Genomic DNA, 22,071 nt, shown 5'->3' with positions numbered 1-22,071 from the left:
CCTAGATTACAACTTGGAGCAACATAGAGAGCTTAGCCTAAAAACATTGTGAAATATGCAATAAAAACCGTAGGAAGCTTGCTCTCGTTGAGTGGAATTGGGATTCCGAAATGGAGCGTTGGAATGATGGCAGAAACTCCCAATTCGCCGCCCCTCTTTCCTCAATTTCTTTTTTTGTTTTTAATTCCCAATCCTCACGTCACTTCCTCCCAATTTTTTAATCCCTTCACTTTTTGTTGACCACTCCCTAATGTCCCATCCGTCCCCTCTTTCTCCTCTTTTCCAGCCTTTTCTTTTCTGCATCCTCTGGAAACTGCCGTCAACAGCTCACGAAACTGCCAAATTGCAGTTGCAATTTATCTACCCGGCCGGGTACATTAATGGGCATAAAATTAACCCGGCCGGGTGGCCAATTTTGAGAGCATTCTGGACTCACCAGCCTCGCGAAAATCACCCGGCCGGGTGGTATTTTTGGGCATGAAATTAACCCGGCCGGGTGGACACTTTTGAGAGCTTTCTGCACAGCTTTTCACCCTCCGAGCTTCCTTCTTTGTTTCACCATTTACTCCTCTTCCTACACCATAAAACACACTTTTGCAAGCATCAAACTATATAAATCATGTAAAGTTATGGGAATAACAATGTAAATTTGATTCACATCAAGTAACACTTTAAATTGCAAAATGACAGAATGAGATATTTTTCGTACTATTTTAACGCCAAAGTGGGAGAAGACAATTTTAAACAGTTTACACAGAGACCGTGAGTTACAGAGCTCTTGAGAAATCCAGCAGAAAATCTAAGACCATCCACTACGCTGTCTCTATACCGTCTCTTAAACCGTCCCTTAACTACTATTTGAGCACTATTTGAGAGCCCCACTGTCCTTTTTTCATCCATCCCTTAACTAAGGGACGGAACTTGCAACACTCCGTCCCTTAACCGTCTCTATACCGTCCCTTAATTACTATTCATTCAATTTCATTTATAATTTTTTTTTCAACCCAATTCAATTTAAACAAACACACTTTATTAAAATTAAAATAACATTACAACTTAAAATTAAAAAAAAACGAAGACATAATTAAAATTCCCAAAAAATAAAAATGACATAATTTAATTTGCTCCGCCAAGGTTTTCCCAAATGTTCTCAATTAGATCCTCTTGGAGTTGGGTGTGGGCGCTAGAGTCGCGTGTCTTTGCCCGAATAGCCAACCGTTCTTGTATAGACGGATGCGCTCCACTTCGCGGCGGACTACTTGCGGTTGAGCTTCCGGGGGATTCGGGGTCGAACCAATTTCCCGCATCGGGTCCTTCGTCTCGGACAATCATGTTGTGCAAGATTATGCACGTATACATGATGTCGACCATGCTCTCCATGAACCACGAACGAGCCGGGGCTTTGATGATGTTGAAGCGCGCTTGGAGAACCCCGAACGCCCTCTCCACATCCTTGCGCGCAGCCTCCTACTTCTGCGCAAAAAGAGCCTGCTTTGGGTTCGCAGGCCTGCCGCACGTCTTCACGAAGGTCGGCCACTTCGGGTAGATGCCGTCGGCGAGATAGTACCCCATTTTATACCGCCGGTTGTTGGCGACGAAGTTGATGGCCGGCGCTTTACCATCCAAAACTTCGGTAAAGAGGTCGGGCTGTTGGAGCACGTTTACGTCGTTGTTCGAGCCAGGAACCCCGAAGTACGCGTGCCAGATCCAAAGCCGGTAGTCGGCAACGGCCTCGAGTACAACGGTTGGGTGGGTGCCTTTGTGGCCGCTCGTGTAGGACCCCCTCCAAGCCACCGGACAATTCTTCCATTGCCAGTGCATGCAATCGACACTGCCAAGCATCCCGGGGGATCCGTGCACTTGTTCGTGCAGGTTGAGGAGGAACTGACAATCCTCCGTGGTTGGCCTCCGGAGAAATTCGTCACTGAAGGCTGCCCGGACGCCTCTGCAGAAGTTGAGCAAGCACATGCGCCCAGTGGTGTCTCCGATGTGCAGGTATTCGTCGAATATGTCGGCCGTTTGTCCAGTCGCAAGCTGCCGGATGGCTGCAGTACATTTCTGCAGCGTCGTGTGGCTGGGACGGCCGACCGCGTCGAACCCTTCTCGGAAGAACTCTTCTCTGGCCGCCAAAGTATTCGCTATGTGGAGAAATAGCGGTTTCCGCATGCGGAAACGGCGACGGAAGTAGGTATCTCCCCAAATTGGGTTATCGCAGAAATAGTCGCGTACTAACCGTGCGGCGGCTTCTTCCCGGTTCCGATTGATGTACTTCCGGGAGCGTCGTGGGGTGGCGCGGCTTCCTCCGCCTCCCGTCGTCGATCTTCTTCGAGTGATTGTTCCATTAATTGACGCATTTGCTCAAAAGGATCCATTTATTTTAGGTTATTGAAGATGGAAATTGGAGTGATAGAGAGGATTTGAGAAGAATAGATGTGTGTTTGTGTTTGAAATGAGTATGAAATAAGATTATTTATAGAGTAAAAAAAATAAAAAAAATAAAAAACAAAAATATAAATCAAACGGTAATATTACCGTTTGTATAAAAAAAATTAAAAATTCAATTTTTTTAAAAAAAAACGAATTATTGCGTCATCAGTGACTTCGCCCACTCGCGGGGCAGCGAGTGGGCGACACGCACGCAAGGGACGAGCTCCACGTGTCCCAGGCGCGTGGCGGGACAGCGCGTCCCGCGTCTCGCGGGTACGGGCTACGGGACGAGACGGGCTCGGGCTGGGGACGGGATGGGTGCTGCAACGCGTCCCGCGGCGAACCCGTCCCTCCGGGACGAGACGCGAGACCGGGACGGGACGTGTTGTGGATGGTCTAAGCCCAACAAATCTAGATTACTTTGATGACATGTCCAAACTCCAATCCACTTCCACTGTTCTCTCCTCCTTCCTGGTCAGCTCTCTCTCTCTCTCTCACAGTATTACGCAATTGTTATCTAACTAAATTTTGTTGATGAAATCGTGAAAAGAGTGATGATGGGCGGCAGACTTTGGTGCTGGATTCCACTATTTTCCAGCCCACCTCACCTTCGTTGTTGAGGATGTCCGATCAAAGGATAAAATCGTCTGTTTTTCTCTTCGACCATAATTTGCTACAATATTTTTGGGGTTATTTTTGTTTGTGTTCACATTTTTGGACTGTTAATAGGTGTATCACTATGGCCGGTTCAATTCCAAAGATGGGAATTTTGAGAAAGGTGCTCACGTTTTCTTGAGTGTGGATCAAGAAAGGCGTGCACTTAATTCCAGGTATTAATATCTAAAATATGATCTTGCAGTCGTGAAATTGCCCTGTTTGTGAAATTTGTGAGAGTATCAATTGATTCATCTTAACCTAATTTCAAGACCTTGTTGAAGTTCACTTTATGTGATTTTTCATAGTACTTATTTTTAGTTCTTAATTTATGCAAGTGATTTAGACCTTGTTGAAGTTCACTTTATGTGATTTAGACCTTGTTGAAGTTCACTTTATGTGATTTTCTCATACTTCTTAATGTTAGACCTTAGTTTATGCAATCTTTTCTTCAGTTAGCCACATACACAGAGTAGGATCAATGTTAGTATTATATAGGTTGTGATTTTTATTTACTGCCAGCAACCATTTAGTTTGTGTAACACATATTGAAACTGCCATAGTATGGAGTTTCAATGTGATTTAGTTTGTGGTTCTCTCGCTGATGGTTGTTTGAATTGCGGCTTTGAGCTACTTCTAGTTTATGCAAGCTTTTCTCCACACACCGTTATTACTATACTATGTAGAGTAGAAGCTGTGTAATTTTGCATTTTATGAGTTGGTAGAATGATTTGTGAAAATATTGGCGTATGGAATATTTTTCATCGGTTAGCATCGTAATATGCCATAGAGCCCGGACAATGTTATTTCACATTTTGTGATTTCTCAAATGTCAGGTTGTTTGAGTTGTTGAAGTTTTTTAGCTTTGACCTTCTACTAGCATGAGCAAGTTTTTCTCCAAAACACACATCGTTCATCTGTGTTATACTATAGTAGAAGCAATGTTAGTTCAAATCTCGTCATATGCTCTTAACGCTGGTGTGTTGAAATGTCTGGCTTTGAGCTTCTATTAGTATATAAAATATTATCTTTAGATACCTAAACATCTATATTGAGAAGAAAGAACCAATGTCAGTTGACATGTCGTATCTGTGATTTCCTTGAAAATCTTAAGCTTTTAGCTTTGGCAAGAAATTTGATGCTGCTATACCAATTACTAAGCATAATACAAGCAATGCAATGTTGCTGCAGGCTACACTCAGCTGGGCATTTACTTGATCTGTGTGTGAGAAACGTTGGATGGGAGCACTTGGAGCCTTCCAAAGGATACCACTTCCCAGATGGGTACAAACTTTTACGATTTACATTATGAACTTTTCCGCTTCTTCGTTTTTCAGAGAATGAGATTGTTAATATGAAAATCTAATGGATTGACAGCTGAGTGTAGCTTTTCTGGAATCCAAGTTTAGTTTGATAACACATCTTCTACCCTGAGTTGAAACAGATTTATTATAGCTAACCGTTTGTCTCCTGATAATAATCTTCTCCCTCCTTGTTTTTCCTTGGTTTCGTCTGGATGAGTTTCCTGGTTCGTGTTGTTTGCAGGCCTCCGTATGTGGAATACAAAGGCGCAGTTCCACAGAATGAATTGCAAAGCAAGCAGAAGCTAACAGTTTGATCACAAAAGGAGGGAAAGTATGTAGTACTATTATAATTAAACCTTCACTCTTCATATACTTGAGAATGACGTTGTGTCGTTACTATAACTATGTCCCCCGCCTCATCCAGGTGACCGTCTCCATTTTACCCTACGATAAAGCTTCTGAACTCTGCGGTGGATCACTCCCTGAGTACATACCCAAGGTCAGCGTACTGTTCCTCTCTCCTATATGTAACTTGCACTCAGGGGGAATGTTAACCTAAACAGGCCCGGCCGGATATTTTGACAACCCTAGATATATATGATTGTTCAAATCCGATACTCGTACTTTTCAGGACAGCACGCCCCGGATTGTGCAGCTCGGCCAAACCCTAGGGTGCCCGTGCGGGGGCACACACGTAGGAGACATCAGTGACATCTCGAGCCTAACGGTATGCTACTTGCTATTATTCTCTTGAATCAATGGATATATGAGCTTATTGCTCTTTTCTTTTTAATGGAAAAAATGTTATTGTCTTCCTTTGATCATTTTTTGTTTTTCATTTTCATTTTCTATAACTTTCAGGTTACTCAGATTCGGATAATCAGGCATTAATAATCGAACATATTGGATTATTTTACTTAGTTTTAAATCTTGTAATAGGCAAGCATATGTGTGTTTGGATGTAATCAAACTCAAATATTTATTAAACGAATCTGATACTTTTAAATAGTGAATTAGATATTTTATAAATATGTATTTATGATACTACGACTTACAAAATGCAATGTGCCTACATTTGGACGCCAAACTCAAACATAATTTCCATGAACTTAATTTAAGTAAGACCAAGTCCACTGCTTTTAAATGAAATGGTACCATAATTTATTTGGAAACAAGTGACACGAAAATGATAGCTCATTAGACTAAAGAATAGTCATCAAGAAAAAGGAAGACCTAGCAAAACAGTTTTTTTGTACCAACATAAAATAAAACTAGTCATCCGTCTAAATCACGCTAAAAATGTTTCTTGCCTATTTTATAAGGTTGTTAAATTCCACCAATTCTTTCTTGACTGATTCAATGTTTAAGATGGTAGAAATTGGCAGGGTACCTACACAAATTCGAATAACCATTTAGGTTCATTTGCATCATAAATAGTGTCATACGCCCAATTTTCTAGTAAGAGGCAAATGCACTATGCATATGTTCTGACTTAATTTTAAATTCTAATAGAAATAAGCTATTATAATTAAAAAATTAATGAAGATCGGCAAAGGTGAAACATCTTGTAGCAAAGGTTAAACATTTTGTACTATCCCTAGTTTTTGCAATATTTTTAATTATGCTAATGATGAAAATATGCCCATCGTATCACTAATATTCAGTCCCACGACTTCGATATGTAAGATCTTTTAATATACTGGAGTACTATTGATCCGAAAGTACACTCTCAATATTAGTATTTTGAGTATTTGTATTCACATAAAATTCAAATTTATATTTGGTTTATTGGCATAACATCTAATAAATTAATTATTTAGCGGCAAAACACATCCTTAAGCCCTTATACTTTGATTGTTTATTTCAATAGGTTCTTATACAATTTTTTTGTTTTAGTAAGTCCTTGTACTTTTATATTTGATATATTCCAATTCTTATTTGACGGAACCGTTAACTTTTCCGTTATAAAAAAACACATCATATATTAATTATTTGAATAAATTCCACCTAATATCCTAGTTGGAAAATATGAACATAACATAAATATAAAAAAATAAAAATAAAACAAAAACAAATATAAAAACAAAAAAAATTACAAAATTCCAAATCGTTAAAAGAAATTTGTTGTTTGATCATTTGAAGTTTGAATATTAATTCATATTTGGAACAATATTCGAACTTCAAAAAATCAAACAACAAATTTCTTTTAATGATTTGAAATTCTTTAGTTTTTTTGTTTTTTTTATCCTCTTTTTATATTTATGTTATGTTCATATTTTTCAACTAGGATATTAGGTGGAATATATTTAAATAATTAACATATGATGTGTTTTTTTATAACGAAAAAGTTAATGATTCCGTCAAATAAGGATTAGAATATAAAAGTAAAAGACTTACTAAAAAGAAAAAATTGTATAAAAACCTATTGAAATAAACAATTAAAGTACAAGGATTTAAGGAGGATTTAAGTATGTGTTTTGCCTTGCTCGATCCATACAATGAAAAAAGTAGTAGCACAATCACAATTTTATTGAACACTAGTAAAATAATGTGGATGAAAGTAAAAAACAAAAAATAAAATAATTTGAATCAAAATCCGGTGCATCGCGTTTCATATCTACAATCAGCAATCCACCAATCCGGAGCTAGCTGCATCATCGGCGGCGAATGACCAAAATGCCCCTGCGGCGTTAAACACGGATAGACTTCCGGTTTGATCATACCACAAGCTGGCAGGTCCGATGACGGCGGCGGCGGCGGTGGTGGATTTAGTCCTCCGCATACCTCCGGCTGCGGATAAACTCCCAACGCCGCCGGCAAATATGGCGGAGAAGGCGAATAGCCTCCCGTCGCCATCATCAGCTCATATGGCTTAACGGGCTCCACCACAGGGTACGCAATCGTGGAATCCGGCGGCGGCGGCGAGGCGGTGGTTGGTCGGAAATGGTAGGAGAAGGTGAGTTTCCCTTTGGGCCTTCCATCGGGCTTTTTGACTTGGTAGGTGACGAAATTCTTGGCGGCGCAGCCCTTGGCCGGAATATCAAGAAGCTCCTTAACGGGGACGTGGACTCCGCCGATGACTCTGTCGCCTAAGGCCTTGTCGCACTTTATGTCGAAGTCTAGCATGAGGCGGTTTTGCATGAGCGCGGCCTCCTCCACCGCGAAGTTCATCGGAAAAGACCAGGTGGGGTTGGTGCCGCCGCCGTGGTTGATGGGTGTTGTAGTCTTTTGCTTGGGGTTTGCATCTCCGCCAGAGATGGAAACGACGACGTACACGTCCATTTTGGAAATTAAACTGACCTTGTTCAAATCCTGGGCGTATTGAACCGTGATGTCTAGAGTTGGGTGCACCATTTTCTTTGAAAAACTCAAACACAAGTTAAGAAAGAAACCTACGATAAAACTAGTGGTGGTGGGTGGAAAGGTGTTAGGAACAGAATTGAAAGGAAAACAATTGTAGAAATTCTTTATTCAATCGGCAGTGCCGCCCAAGCCCCAGGCTTTCCCTTGATACAATCTATATCCCTTTCAATCATAATCTCCTAAACTATTAATAGGGAAATAATCATAATAACCGACTTCCCCCCCCCCCAACAGGCGCATCATAACCGCCCCTTATTCTATTTACAAGATACACACTCCTATTTACAAAATACACACTATTTACAATATTTATACTAATTACACAGCCCACGAATGTAGACTCAATCCCGATCCTCACGCTTCTTCCTCCTTTGATACACTATCAAGGGCTTTCCCTGGTTGTCACCCTTTCGCTTCATATCAATTCCATCCCCCTTAGAATCGACCTTGTCCTCAAGGTCAAAATCTGGAAATTGCCCCATAAAATGTTGCAAGTCGATCCACGTAGCCCCATCTTCACCCTCACCTTTCCATTTCACCAATAGTTGCTCAACTTCACGTTCCCCCATTGGAATCACCCGCAATGCCAAGATTTGTTCTGGCTCGAGCATTGGCAAGACCGGCAGTTCTATAGATTCCGGAAATTCAGTTGTAACTTCATGATTTCCCACCACCTTCTTTAGTTGAGAGATATGAAACACCGGATGTACCTTGCTGCCTTCCGGAAGGCGCAGCTTGTATGCTCTGCTCCCAACCCGAGCAAGAATTTCGAAAGGCCCATAAAACTTAGCCGACAGCTTATGATCCTTACCATCCCGCAACGAGGCTCGCCGAAACGGTCGGACCTTCAGGAACACCTTATCACCAATCATAAACTCTACGTCTCGACGGTGCTTGTTGGCCTGAATGCTCATCTCCTGCTGTGCTTGCATTAGATTTCCCCGAAGTCGCTGCAAAACTTCATCTCGGCTGGCCAAAGTTTCAACCACTGCCGGCATTTTACACTCCCCGGGCAGAAAACGGCGAAGAGTTGGAGCCGGCCGACCATATACCACCTCGAAGGGAGTCATTCGCGCCGCGGTTTGGTATGAAGTATTGTACCAAAATTCTGCCCATGCCAACCATCTCACCCATTGCTTGGGCTGCTCGCTAGTGAAACAACGGAGGTATGTCTCCAACACCCGATTCGTCACCTCCGTTTGACCATCCGTTTCAGGATGGTAGGCTGTAGAGAACTTGAGGCGAGTACCGGACTGCGCGAATAATTCTTTCCAAAAAACACTTATGAACATGGAATCACGATCGCTAACAATGGAGTTGGGAATTCCATGCAAGCGGACCACTTCTTTCATGAAGATTTCCGCCACCGAGCGAGCAGTGATCGGAGGCTTTAATGGTAAGAAATGAGCATACTTAGATAACCTATCAACCACCACCAATATCACAGAAAATCCTTTCGACTTAGGCAAGCATGTGATGAAATCCATAGAAATATCTTCCCAAATTTGTTGCGGAATAGGCAACGGCTGTAGCAACCCGGCTGGCGACATTGCCTCGTATTTCATCTTTTGACAAATCAAACATTTAGCAACATATTCTTTAACAGTACGGAACATACCTTTCCAATAAACGTTGGTTGCGATCCGTCGATATGTTCGCAATACTCCTGCGTGTCCCCCAGACGGGGTATCATGGAACTCATGAAGAAGTTCGGGAATCCATCGCGATGCTGCCGGTAGCGTGATGCGATCGTGAAAGAATAATTTCGTTCCCACCAACCGAAAACCCGGTCTACTGTCCGGCTGCCGCTGAATTGATTCGATGATGGCCTTGAGATACTCGTCACTCCGTTGCTCGCTCTCGATCCCCTCGAAGCCCAGCCACTCCGCCTTACTTAATGCTGACAACTCGGCATCACCGTCCCGTCGTGATAGAGCGTCCGCCGCAGCATTAGAAATTCCAGTTTTATACTCAATATCAAAGTCATATCCCATCAACTTAGCAATCCAAACTTGCTGCGCGGGAGTAACAATCTTCTGATATAGCAAATGCTTCAAGCTCCGGTGATCGGTTCGCACCACAAACTTCCTTCCCAGTAGATAAGGTCGCCAATGCTGAACGGCTAAAGCGAGGCCCATCATTTCCCGTTCATACGCCGATTTTGTCAAGGTACGATCAGCCAAAGATTTGCTGAAATAGGCAATCGGTCGACGCTCCTGCATTAGTACCGCCCCTATGCCCGTTCCGGAAGCATCGCATTCGATAACAAAGGGGCGATCAAATTGGGGCAATGCCAACACCGGTGCCTCCGTAAGAGCCCTCTTTAAGCGACAGAAGCCCTCTTCCGCTTTAACAGTCCACTCAAAGCCTTTGGGAGCGTCTTTCTTTAATAACATCGTTAATGGCCTCGCAATTAAGCCATACTCCCTGACAAAACGGCGGTAGTACCCAGTCAAACCCAAGAATCCTCGTACCTCGCGTATACTCGAAGGTCTCGGCCACTCTAGCACAGCCTTAATTTTATCCGGATCCATTGCTACTCCATCCTTCGAAATTATGTGACCCAAGTATTCGACTTGCCGACAACCAAATGTACACTTCTTATGATTTGCCAAAAACTGATTTTCTTGTAAAATCCAAAGCACAGTTTCCAAGTGCACTCGATGCTGCTCCCACGAACGGCTGTAGATGAGTATGTCGTCGAAGAAAACTAACACAAACTTACGCAAATAGGGCCTGAACATGTCATTCATAGTGGATTGGAAAGTCGCCGGTGCATTCGTGAGGCCGAAGGGCATGACCAAGAATTCATAGTGACCACTGTGAGTTCGGAATGCGGTTTTGGGTACGTCCTCGGATGCAACACGGATTTGGTGATATCCGGATCGAAGATCAATTTTGGAGAAAACGACCGCCCCAGCCAGCTCGTCAAGCATCTCTTGAATCACCGGAATGGGGTATTTATCCGGTACCGTCACCTTATTTAATTCTCGATAATCGACACAAAATCGCCAACTCCCGTCTTTCTTTTTAACCAACAATACTGGGCTTGAGAAGGCGCTCGAACTCGGTCTTATAATCCCTGCCAATAACATGTCCTTCACCAATCGTTCAATCTCGTCCTTCTGGTGATGCCCATAACGATACGGTCGCACAGAAACTGGTCGAGTACCATCTTCCAAGGTAATGCGATGGTCTGTCACTCGCTCAGGTGGTAAGGATTTCGGATCCCCAAATACTTCGTGAAATTGTTGCAGCACTTCTTGTACCCCTTCTTGCTCGTGTATTTCAGCGTCCCCCTTTTCTTCTAGTACTATCGCCCATACTTGTGCATCGCGAGAGTTGATTAATGATTTTAGTCCGATAGGTCCCCGGCACAATTGAGGATCGCCCCGCAGCTTGATGCAGCGACCTTCCTTTTCGAACTTCATTATCATTTTGTCGTAGTAGTGCTTCACCTCTCCCAAGGTCGAAAGCCATGTCATACCCAAGATCATATCTACACCACCTAGCGGAAACACAAAACAATCTAATAGGAACTGACATCCCGCCAATGTTACCTCAATTTTCCGGCATGCACCCTCCGCTTTTTGGCGTAAACCATTTCCCAAGAGAACGCCGAATCGCTCCTCTCGATCGGGCTGTAGTTGCAGCCGGTCCACGAGTGCCCTTGATATAAAATTGTGGCTTGCTCCGCTATCTATAAGAACTATGATAGTGTGTTCTCCCAACTTTGCATGCAGGCGCATAGTCCGAGCGGTATCAATGCCCGCCATTGAATATAATGGCAACTCAACGTCTCCTTCGCCAGACTCTTCATGCTCCTCGTTCATCTCCTCAAGTCCCGTTGGCTGATAAAATTCATACTGCTGCAGGTCTATCTTCTCTCCTTCGGTGATCATTACTCGCAACTGTTTGAGGCTACACTCATGCCCCGGAGAATAAGGTTTTCGACACCGGAAGCACAGCCCTTTAGCCTTTAATTCCGCCAATTCTTGCGAAGAGATCCTCGTAAAACGAGGTCGTTGTGGATGCTGCATCGCTTCACTGGCCCTTGACATAGAAGATTTCTCACCCGGACGTGAGTTACTACTAGTGAAATTCTGATTTGGCCTTCCTATCGAGTCAGTCCAAGCCATTGAACCGCTTCGACTCCAGCCGCTTCTCCTTGGCGTCGAATTATTCCAATTCAAACTTGTACGTCCTCCCCCCCTGGATTGCCAAATTATCTTCTACATCACGTGCTAATTCCATTGCCGATTCCAGTTCAGTCGGCCTGAATAGGCGTAGGAATCCTCGTATTGGATCCTTAAGACCCTTCATGAAATAGCCGAGATAATGAGCGTCGGTTAAGCCCGGTACTTGACTTGAGAGTTGAACAAACAAATTGACGTAATCCTCGACTCCCTTAATTTGTTTAATATCAGCCAATCTCTCAAATGCGTTCCCTTGGAAACGAGTATCGAACCGAGAAACCAATGCTTCCGAAAATCCCTTCCATGTGAGGGAGGGCTTACGAGAACGCAGCCAAGTCATCCAATACAAAGCCGGTCCCTCCATTGCCACCACCGCCGCTGCAACTCGGGATTCCGTCGCAGTTCCGGTTATCTCGAACTGTTGGTTGGCACGGGCTAGCCAACCGATGGGGTCCATTCCGTCGAACGACGGCAATTGCAAACCCCCTTTGTTCTTCCCCTGGTCGGGTTTCTCGCCCGTGTCGCTACCTTCCTCTGATTTGTTACCATCGTCGTCGTTGGACCCTCCTCCGCCGGAGTGAGATTCCGACTTAGTTTTGACGGCGACCGATAATTCGGTGAGGGTAGCAGTAATTATCTCCAGACTTTCTTTCATCGCTTTCTGATCTTCTCGAATCCCTTGCTGCTCTTTTTCCAACGCTTCCATCCTTTCCGTTTGCGATCTCGTCATTTTCAAGTGAGGACGGGATCCGGCAGGTCGGACCAATTGTTAGGAACAGAATTGAAAGGAAAACAATTGTAGAAATTCTTTATTCAATCGGCAGTGCCGCCCAAGCCCCAGGCTTTCCCTTGATACAATCTATATCCCTTTCAATCATAATCTCCTAAACTATTAATAGGGAAATAATCATAATAACCGACTTCCCCCCCCCAACAGGCGCATCATAACCGCCCCTTATTCTATTTACAAGATACACACTCCTATTTACAAAATACACACTATTTACAATATTTATACTAATTACACAGCCCACGAATGTAGACTCAATCCCGATCCTCACGCTTCTTCCTCCTTTGATACACTATCAAGGGCTTTCCCTGGTTGTCACCCTTTCGCTTCATATCAAAAGGGAAGAAGTCTAACTGTCTATAACTACTAAGATTCATAATTCAAAATTTGTGTGTTATATGGAGTATTATGCTACTATAGGAAACTGCGGTGACGTGTAAATTGAGAAAACTAACATTAGGTTGATTAGTGTCTCCTTCTTCGCAGAATCTTGTACAGTCGCGCGGGTCACTGGGCACGAGAAAATTCTACTAATAAGTTCCATTAGAATGGAATAAAGATATTGAATAAATATAACTTCAATAGCACAAAACAGAGCAAGACCGTCGACGTATCAGAGAGACAAATCTCGTAATTCCAATTTAAATCCATTTTCTTCCAACCTATTTTGACAGTATTATTTCCAACAAGCAAGAATATATAGGGAAGCTTAATATTACAACATTTTGTAAAAAAATCACTATCAAGTGTAACACTTCAACACTCTCCTGGTACAATTTGCAGTTCTCACCTCTAGAAGATCTATGCCTCGTACAAAAAGTTATTCAAAAACATCATGAATGAAGCTATCAGAATAAGATGTGATCATCCTTGATCATTTTTCTTTTTACTGTCATCCTCTGGAGGAAGTGATACAAACTGGAGGATATTTTGAACCTGCGCTACGTCGATCCGGAACCGTTCCGCAATTTGGCCAGCATCCATGGGACCGTCATGTTCATCTGACTTGCCCTCGTGCAAGAGAATGATTTGGCGTAGCTGTGCTATCTTCAGTGTTCCAGGAGGAGCAGACCAGTCCTCGTACCTGCCAGATTCTGGTTTTGTATTCCGTAGTTTTGGCAAAGGCCTTTTGTAACTCTCCACCACCGAGGCCTGTCAAAAACACAAGTTGTTGTAAGGCAGATTTCAGATCACTCATTGGTCGTGTTAGTAGTGAAGGGTTGTGAAACTAGTAGGAAAGTTAGTCAGAGGTGTATTCGTTATAAACAGTAGACCTTGAAGAAGAATTTAGATTGTGTGATGAAAGCTGAAGAGGTGTGTAAATTGGAGAAGAGAATGGTAGCTTCTACCCGTCTAATTAACAAAATCAACATCACTCAAAACATGCTATAGTTTGATTCTTTGAGAAGATGAAGATTTTATTACGGAAAATAAAAGCCTAATCAGGAGTATAGAGTCTCGTTCTCATCTATCAGGCGACTACATATGCAAGTTACTGAAAAATCTTTCATCAAGTCGGCTTGCTCTTGGCTAGACAATCAGTAGTAGGACTAAGATGCGTCTTTGAGCCTTACCTAGTTAGTTAGATGCCTAGATTCATCGATTTTATCAAATCAAGGCTCTCTACTATATGAGCAGATAAGTGCTCACTCCAAACTCACAACATTTAAGATTGTAAAATTTTCGTTACAGCATGCAATCTGAGTTTAATAAAAGTATGATAATGTAGTAAATAAGTGTGTGCAATGAGTACTGATCCCTTACCTCTCCCATCTCAAGCTTCCCTCCAGGCTTTGCTTGAATTCTACCCACCATTTGATTGAGCATGGAATCATATTGCGGGTCTCGATCCTCAAGGACATTTTCTGCTTTTACTTTTGATGTATCCTCTTCAAGAATAAAAACATAAGGTTATGCCAACTAGTTAAAAGACACCTATGACTATCTCTAAGCTAAAATTGCTAACAAAGCAGAAGTTGGATCCCACTTCTATTTTCCATCCGCAAAAGACTCTCCAACTTCTTATCTAACCAACTCTACTTCACGAAAAAGATACTGTTATCTACGTTCATAATGATGAGGAAGTTAGAAGCTGGATGCCACTTGTACTCTCCCATCTCAACTAGTATCTATCAATATATACATGCGTGTATCTGTAGTACCAACTCTACTTCACAGCCCAAGATGCTCTTATCTAAGATAATAATAATGATAAAGTTGGATTTCTTACGTATTTCCATTTTCCACCCCACCACACGCCCCCAAATGTATGAAGAAGAAAGTAGAGGATTCTCCAACCTTTTATCTAACACTATATATATTGACCAAGACCAACTCTACTTCACAACCCAAGATGCCTCATATTAAGTAATGATGCTAATAATGCAGGAAGTCGCATTCCATTTGAACTATCCTTTTGCAAGTTAAAGAGTCTCTAACCTCTTGTTTTACAATAAATATAGGATTGGTGGATCACATTGGTGGATGAGAGATATAAGATTGATATGGGTTTGATAGGATTGCTTGATGATTGAATAATCAACCCAAGCTTGGGGTGATAAATGACCATCCAAATGGATTATTAGAGTATGGCAGAGTTATCCATTGCAAACCAAACAGCTGATTAAGTGGATTAATTTATCACTCGTGTCTTCTCACTCAAACCAACCATCTCTATAAGTGATTATTGGAAGTATCAGCTCTACTTCACAACAAGAATCCACAACTAACAATATCATTGCCATGAAATTTTTGCCAATCATACACTAAGCACCACGGTGGATACAGCAGCCATTTTCACCACTTAAGCTTAATATTTCATCTGAAATGCAAATGCAGTGTTTCTTAGCTAAATAGGTCTCTTATTCTTAACGAAAAAAATATGTTGAAAATCATAGCACTAATTCATCTTAAGCCGAAACTATGAAGACGAAGATGCAACATTTAATAAAAGGAGCATAAATTAGAATATAATTGAACCCACAATTAATCAAATCAGCAAACACCACCATGAATTCGAAACTCTAAGATCAAATATCAAATTTTCAAAAATAAAAAAGATGAGCTGAAATTTTCAAACTGCACTTTAACAAATCAAATAAAGTAACAAAATATATAAAATAAAGAATTACCAGAAGCACTTGGGTGTTTGTCAACGGAAATAGAAGAAGAAGCAGGATTCGGGGGCGGCGCAGGGGGTCGCTCAATGGGTTTCCGAAGCTGCGACGTCGTATCAACTGCGGAGCTTCCAATCCTTCCAGTTGCTCGACGAAATGCCTGACCCATTTTACCAAACCAAAATCAAAATAATCGATGCTATTTTTTTGTTTTCTTTGAACTTCGTGGGTAGCCCAGAAATTGTATGCTCTTTCTGAACGTACCTCGATCAAAAACTGAATTGAAAATCAGAGAAATGGGTGCTATTCTTTCAGCAATTTCGAAAATATTCGAGTTTGGTAGCTGGTGTGAGAACAGAGCTTCCACGTATACTTTCTTTTTGGGCCTCCAAAATTGGGCTTTATATGATTTTAGGCCCATGAGCTCTCTACCTATTATTCGCCTTCCATTAATTTATTTTTGCTACTTTCGAGATAATTTGTGCATTTAATTTTAACTATTTATGCCTTCTAAAAAAATTGTAACTAGTACTTACGAGTTACGACAGGGAATATTTTATAAGGTTAATATTTTAAAATTACAAGTGTAATTTACACTGAAATATTTGAATGATTTATGCCACTTGCAAATTACCTAAAAAAAGTTAATGGGGAGAAGCGAGATCTTGGTCAATTTTCTGGTGCTACTCAGTAAAATGTAAATGTGGAAATAAAATCTCGAGGGCATTATAACGATGCATTCTTGCATCAAAATTCAAAACACCTAAAAATTCAATATTATAAAAAGAAGAGGAAGTTGGTTTCATTGCATGCATGAATGCATTGAATGTGGACGTAAATTTTACACACAAACAGACAAAATGCATCACATAATGACAAGCATGTGAATGATTTCCTTATTAACAGTAAAATCATTTATTACTATTATGCAACAAAATGTAGTTTTTTGATGAATACTCTCATAACAGATTTCTAGCTAACAGCAGTATTATCAATATTAAGGAAGAAAAAAATAGAAATTAAAATTGAAACTATCCTTGAATGATCCTCATTCGCCTCATGAAGAACTCGTTTCTGTTGTGTATCATCAGCAAGAACTGTCTCTGATCGTCAAGAACCGAACCTAACTAAGTTTACTGAGCATCAAGAACCAGAAGCTCTTGAGATTTCATGTAGAATGATCTTCTTTGTTAAAGAAAGCAGCAAGAATTTGTACCACGTTTTCCTGTTTCGGGTGTTTGAGACATCAACTGCCAAGATCCTCGTCGTAGAACTGTTTTCAAACAATGCCTTTTTTATTTATGAGCTCAGGCTGCTGCTGCTGCTGTCTGGGAGCTGGTTTGTCTTGATTAGGTTGTGGTGGATCGTAGTTTTTCTTGTATGTGTTCGGACTGCCACTTGTACTTGCACCTCTGTGAGCTTCAGCGATCTGTGAAGGGAAAGTCATGGAACTTCTGGGAGATTCTCTTGGGCTAGGCCAAGAACGGGGTTGCTGTGAAGATCTTGGTGGTTGTGCATCGAGTGAGCTCGTGTCCCTGCCCTTCCTCCTCCGGCTTACACTCAGATATCCACCTGCTACAGCCTCCAGCGCCCGTGTTGTTGGGGGGCGATACCTTGTGCTCAGCCTCCGTGTGTTCGCAACAGATTGCTGCTCAGAACTAGCCTCAACAGGTGAAGGTGCTGCTAAACCAAGGATATGTAGCTGGACCGGCTGAATATCAGGCTCGTTTGGCAGATTTGGAGCGATGTAGTTGTTCTCGATTTCCGGGGGTACATGAGGCAGGTTCAGATCAATCAGCAACTGGGGTTCAGGGTATCCAGTGCTCTCCTTCTGACTACCTCTCGATGATCTGGAAGGCGACAACTTATCCTGCAACGAGCTCACTTGAGTTGTCCCATTAGACTCGTGCATGCCTGAGGAGCTGAAGGACACTCCTTTTTCAAATCTAGGCACGGTGGTGGTCGAGTGAGGGTGGAGAAGCACTCCATCTCTTGGTTCCTCGTGAGTGTTGCTACTTAATTTCTTGCAACGTTTGCTGATGGGAGCCACATTATCGACATCGCCTTGTTTCTGCTTCCGGCTTGGGACGGGTTTCGATACCTTTTGAGGTTTCTGGTTGCCGTTCGAGTCCTTCTTCCTCTTTGGTGGGGCCGATGGTTTGCCAACATTGGGATGAATGTCATGGCTCGGGGCATTATCATAGCGGTTTTTTCTGCTAGCATGCTTCTTCGGTCCAGATTTATCCATCGGATCAGATTCAGCCATTTTTTTCTCTTCAGCAGCATCGACAGAGATCATATTGCTCGGGATTTCCTGAGGAAGGGTCCTCAGCTCTCTTATCTTGCCAACTGGGAGTCCAGTATCCACTACAGTGAATTTGATGGCATCCGCGCTGCGATTGGGAGTCCGAGGCTGAAGATATGAATGCCGCTGCCTTGAAGGCAGATGGTTCTCGTCTTCTACCATTTTCGCGTCATTAGTTGGCTCATCATTCTTCATGTCCTGGTTGCCATTTGCTTCGTCACTTTCGAGCTCAATCAGGCCGGGATCTTTTGCAACTTTGCTCAGCACGTCAGTGACTGAGTCGAAGTAGTGATCACCCTTAACCAGCTTCCTTCTCGAGAACTTCTTAACACCGGGAAGAAGGAAAACCAAACACTTCGAACCAGCAGCATAGCCCTGGTTCTGGGGCTGCTCCGAATGCCAGCCTCGTGCAAGCAAACGTGGCCAAACGGCCTCCCAGAACAGGTCGTTGGAACGAGCTTTGCTCAATCTGTAATCTCCACTCAAAAATTTACTGATTTCAGCAGTTGTCAACGCAGAGCATGCTTTCCCTGATGGTATCTCCGACCGGGTCACATGGTTCGACCTCAGAGATTCCAAGGCCATCCCTGTGAGGTCTTGCTTGCCCGAACCAATGGCAACAGCTTTTACGATGAGATCCATCCCTACTGTATCCTTCAGAGTAGAGACATACTCGACCAATGATATTTTGTCTTCTGCAAACGTCCTAGAGACCTGTGAACGGAATCAAGGAACGAACTTCAGCAGAATTCAAACAAAGTTGAGCATTCACTTTGGACATAGATCAGATAGATAAAAAATAACGTATACATTTTTGGATCATGTACACCTTCAAATACACGTTCCTATATATCGTAAATCCAATCTAGCAACCAAAGCAAACGCCATACATAAGCAGAATAGAATCACCAGAGCCTATTCAAAAATCTAAAGAAACCAAAGGAAGCATTCTGCATATTCAAAACTCTGAAAAATCGAGAAATATGGTTTGCAGCTATTAGTAAAACAAAATCTAGACATTACCTCGAGTAAAGCACTTTTGCATTCTTCAGAGACTCTAGAGAGCAACCTAGACAAGAATTCCTGCTGCCTCGACCCGGAGAATATCCTCTGCCCATAAACGCATTTCTTGCTCTTCGACTTCTGACCTTCTGACCATCTATGGTATGCATCAGAGCCATAAAATTCTCCATAGTAGAACAAGAGTATTGCACCCATCCCTTTACTTCCAACGAACCGCCTCACTTCAACAAAGTTCTTCTCAAACAAGTATAACGCGAGGAGGAAACTAGCTTTTTCAGCATCATTCCATCTTTCACTGGGTAATCCGGGAACCAGACGATGACCTTCATCAATGCACATTGGTATATTCTCTACAGCTGGTAAACTCTTTACCTCCCCCTTCACTGAATTGTGTGAAGGTTCACTATCACCGTTGCACAAAGTCCCCATTTCAAACACATTCTTATGAGATGGATGTCTGGAGCCTTGAACAGTTTGAGGGTCATCACTTTTCCCAAGATCAATCCAAATTAGTGGTATTGGCAACCCCATGAAGAAATCTTGGAGGGAATGGTGTCCAGTTTCAGTGTAGGGCATGTGAATGGGCTTTCTAATTACTGGAGGAAGCTCGGCCTGATACTCATCTCCTATACGCGGAAGAATATCAGGCTCCCCAAATTCCTTACCCGCATCATAACAATCTGATTGAGTTTGAGGGAAGGTGTTGGCTGTAGCAGAGTCGTCATACTCCTTAACAGAAATGCCATCAACGCAACCTCCATTCTGATGTCGAGCAAATGAAGACATCTGCCAACTAAATCAACAGAACTTTCATTAGGGCTTAAGGCATTAGTTTCATAACACAAGCCCATTAACTGAGACATGTTTAATGAACCATAATCTCAAATCTCTGCGGCGAAAAGAAGTATGCAAAAGAAGGCATTTTTTCTACTCAAATAAAGCCAAAATTTAGCATAAATGGGGTGAAAAATCAAAATCCAAACAGACATAAGCATATCAAACCAAGTAGGAACAACTGGAAAGACGAGAAACCAAATTAACTGTATTTCCGACTGAAATAGACAACATGAGCCTCCAACAGAAACACACACTGCCTCCGGATAATATAAAGGTGTTACCTTTCAATATCTATAACAAAACAATCGATGAAAGTCCAAGAAATTTCGGTAAGCTCAATATCCAGATACTACCGATGAGATTTTTCACTGTATCAGCCAAAACATAACAGCGTCTCGAAGCAGCTTCCTCCCTATCTATCTGCCATCACCTGCTTACAAAAAATAGAAACTCTCATTGATGCATCATAGTGGAAAAGATACAAGCATACCACACAAGAATTAAGATGCTTCATTCTCCAAGGCCGAAATACTAAAGAATTTCGACACCCCAACGACATATCATTTCGACCAAAAGGCAAAGCCGTGAAATCAATCTTGGAAATAAAATCAAAGGAACAAGGATATAACAACATGTCAATCCACAGCCATAAATGAAATTTCTCAACTCAAGCTATGGAAAAACAAATCAAACATGACGAAAACTCATCGAACACCAAATAACAGACACAACAGATCAAGTTTTTCCATCTAATTTCAACCACATTTTGGCCACGAAGTATTCATCAAAATAAATGTATAACCAAAAAAAACAGGAAAAACGATGCCAAATAATCCCAAACCGATACAGCAGATGGAACCAAATCCCAAATCAAAGTGAAAAATTCATCAAGAAGTCTTATTCTAAGCAGTTTTCATCTACACAAGCAACTCCCCGAAAACCCGAAAGCCATAAACATAACATACATATGTAAATATAAACATATATTTATGCATAAACCATAAATCATGCAAAGTCGAAGAAAGAAGAAGAAGAGAAGCAAGAACTCGAGAGACAATTCCAATGTGATCCCACCAAATTAGAATCTTTCAAGAATTCAGAAGCCACGTATCCCCAGAATCCCATCACATTCGTTGAGCAGAAAAAGCGGCGTCGAACAGCAAGGAGATAAACACAGAAATACATAAAATACATACAAGTTATGCATGTATACGCGGGGAGGAAGCAGAGTGTGGAGCGGCTGGGTTCAGATGCGGAGCAATAAAATGAGAAATACAAAAGCAAGTAACAAAAACATAAAAAAAAATAATACTAATAATAATAATAATAATAAAAATAAGTGTTTATACATCTATATGCATAGGAGATGTGTAGGTGCGGAGAGGAGAGGGAAGAACCTCGGTGTCTTCTATGTGAGCAGAGCTCTTCTCATGGGGGTAAATTAAATCGAGAGAGAGAGAGGAGAGTTTTTTGCTTGTTGCTTAGAGAGAGAGAGCGATTACTTTGTTGCCATTACTTAATTCCTTCTCTTTCTTATAGTATGATGGTTTTAGAGAGAGAAACTAAAGGATGAAGGAGAAAATGACCATTTTAAAGAAGAGGGATTAATATCCCACGCGCGTGGTTGTTCGTGGAGTGGACGCGCCTCGCCTCCTTCATGTAATATAGATAGATTTTTTTTTATTTTTTTGAATAGTAATGCACTTTTTGGAATTGAATGAAAATGGGGTTGAATAAGAGCATCCATAATAGTAATAGGTCAGCCATAGGCTAGCCACAAACTCCTTCTGCCACATCATCAGGACTAAAACTTCTCATGTCACATCATCAGGACAAGCAACTAGATAAGCAAGCTAGCCACAATAAATAAAATTATAAAAAACAAATAATTAACAATCACACAAAATACGGAATTAAATTTACGACACAGATACGGGAAAATTCAATAATAATATTTAAATTTTAAAAAAGTACATTAATTAAAAAAAATTACATTAATTAAAAAAATTAACGACGTGCAGTCCTCTGCGCCCACAATTCTTCAATTAAATCCTTT

The 22,071-nt window shown here is 41.8% G+C and overlaps 3 protein-coding genes and 1 pseudogene across 3 annotated transcripts; 1 reads left to right on the top strand and 3 right to left on the bottom strand.

Moving 5' to 3' along the window:
• The first annotated feature begins 2,856 nt into the window (after nt 1–2,856).
• LOC121770108 lies at nt 2,857–5,429 on the top strand (annotated as a pseudogene).
• A 1,436-nt stretch (nt 5,430–6,865) lies between these two features.
• On the bottom strand, nt 6,866–8,598 carry LOC121772453 (protein SRC2-like). The gene has a single exon (XM_042169571.1). The coding sequence runs from the start codon at nt 7,737–7,739 to the stop codon at nt 6,975–6,977; it is 765 nt and encodes a 254-aa protein (XP_042025505.1). The 5' UTR covers nt 7,740–8,598; the 3' UTR covers nt 6,866–6,974.
• Nucleotides 8,599–13,347: 4,749 nt separating this feature from the next.
• On the bottom strand, nt 13,348–16,195 carry LOC121769937. The gene is made up of 3 exons (XM_042166721.1): nt 15,866–16,195; nt 14,499–14,623; nt 13,348–13,886 (listed from the first exon to the last, which is right to left on the bottom strand). The coding sequence occupies exons 1-3, from the start codon at nt 16,017–16,019 to the stop codon at nt 13,599–13,601; spliced, it is 567 nt and encodes a 188-aa protein (XP_042022655.1). The 5' UTR covers nt 16,020–16,195; the 3' UTR covers nt 13,348–13,598.
• A 554-nt stretch (nt 16,196–16,749) lies between these two features.
• LOC121769956 lies at nt 16,750–21,541 on the bottom strand. Its single transcript, XM_042166736.1, has 4 exons — nt 21,413–21,541; nt 20,297–20,445; nt 19,179–19,971; nt 16,750–18,869 (listed from the first exon to the last, which is right to left on the bottom strand). The coding sequence occupies exons 3-4, from the start codon at nt 19,962–19,964 to the stop codon at nt 17,130–17,132; spliced, it is 2,526 nt and encodes an 841-aa protein (XP_042022670.1). The 5' UTR covers nt 19,965–19,971; nt 20,297–20,445; nt 21,413–21,541; the 3' UTR covers nt 16,750–17,129.
• Nucleotides 21,542–22,071: the final 530 nt, after the last annotated feature.

The sequence above is a fragment of the Salvia splendens genome, chromosome 16 (assembly GCF_004379255.2).
Source record: "Salvia splendens isolate huo1 chromosome 16, SspV2, whole genome shotgun sequence".
Classification (NCBI taxonomy): Eukaryota; Viridiplantae; Streptophyta; class Magnoliopsida; order Lamiales; family Lamiaceae; genus Salvia; species Salvia splendens.
This window is presented reverse-complemented; position numbering and strand designations above follow the sequence as displayed.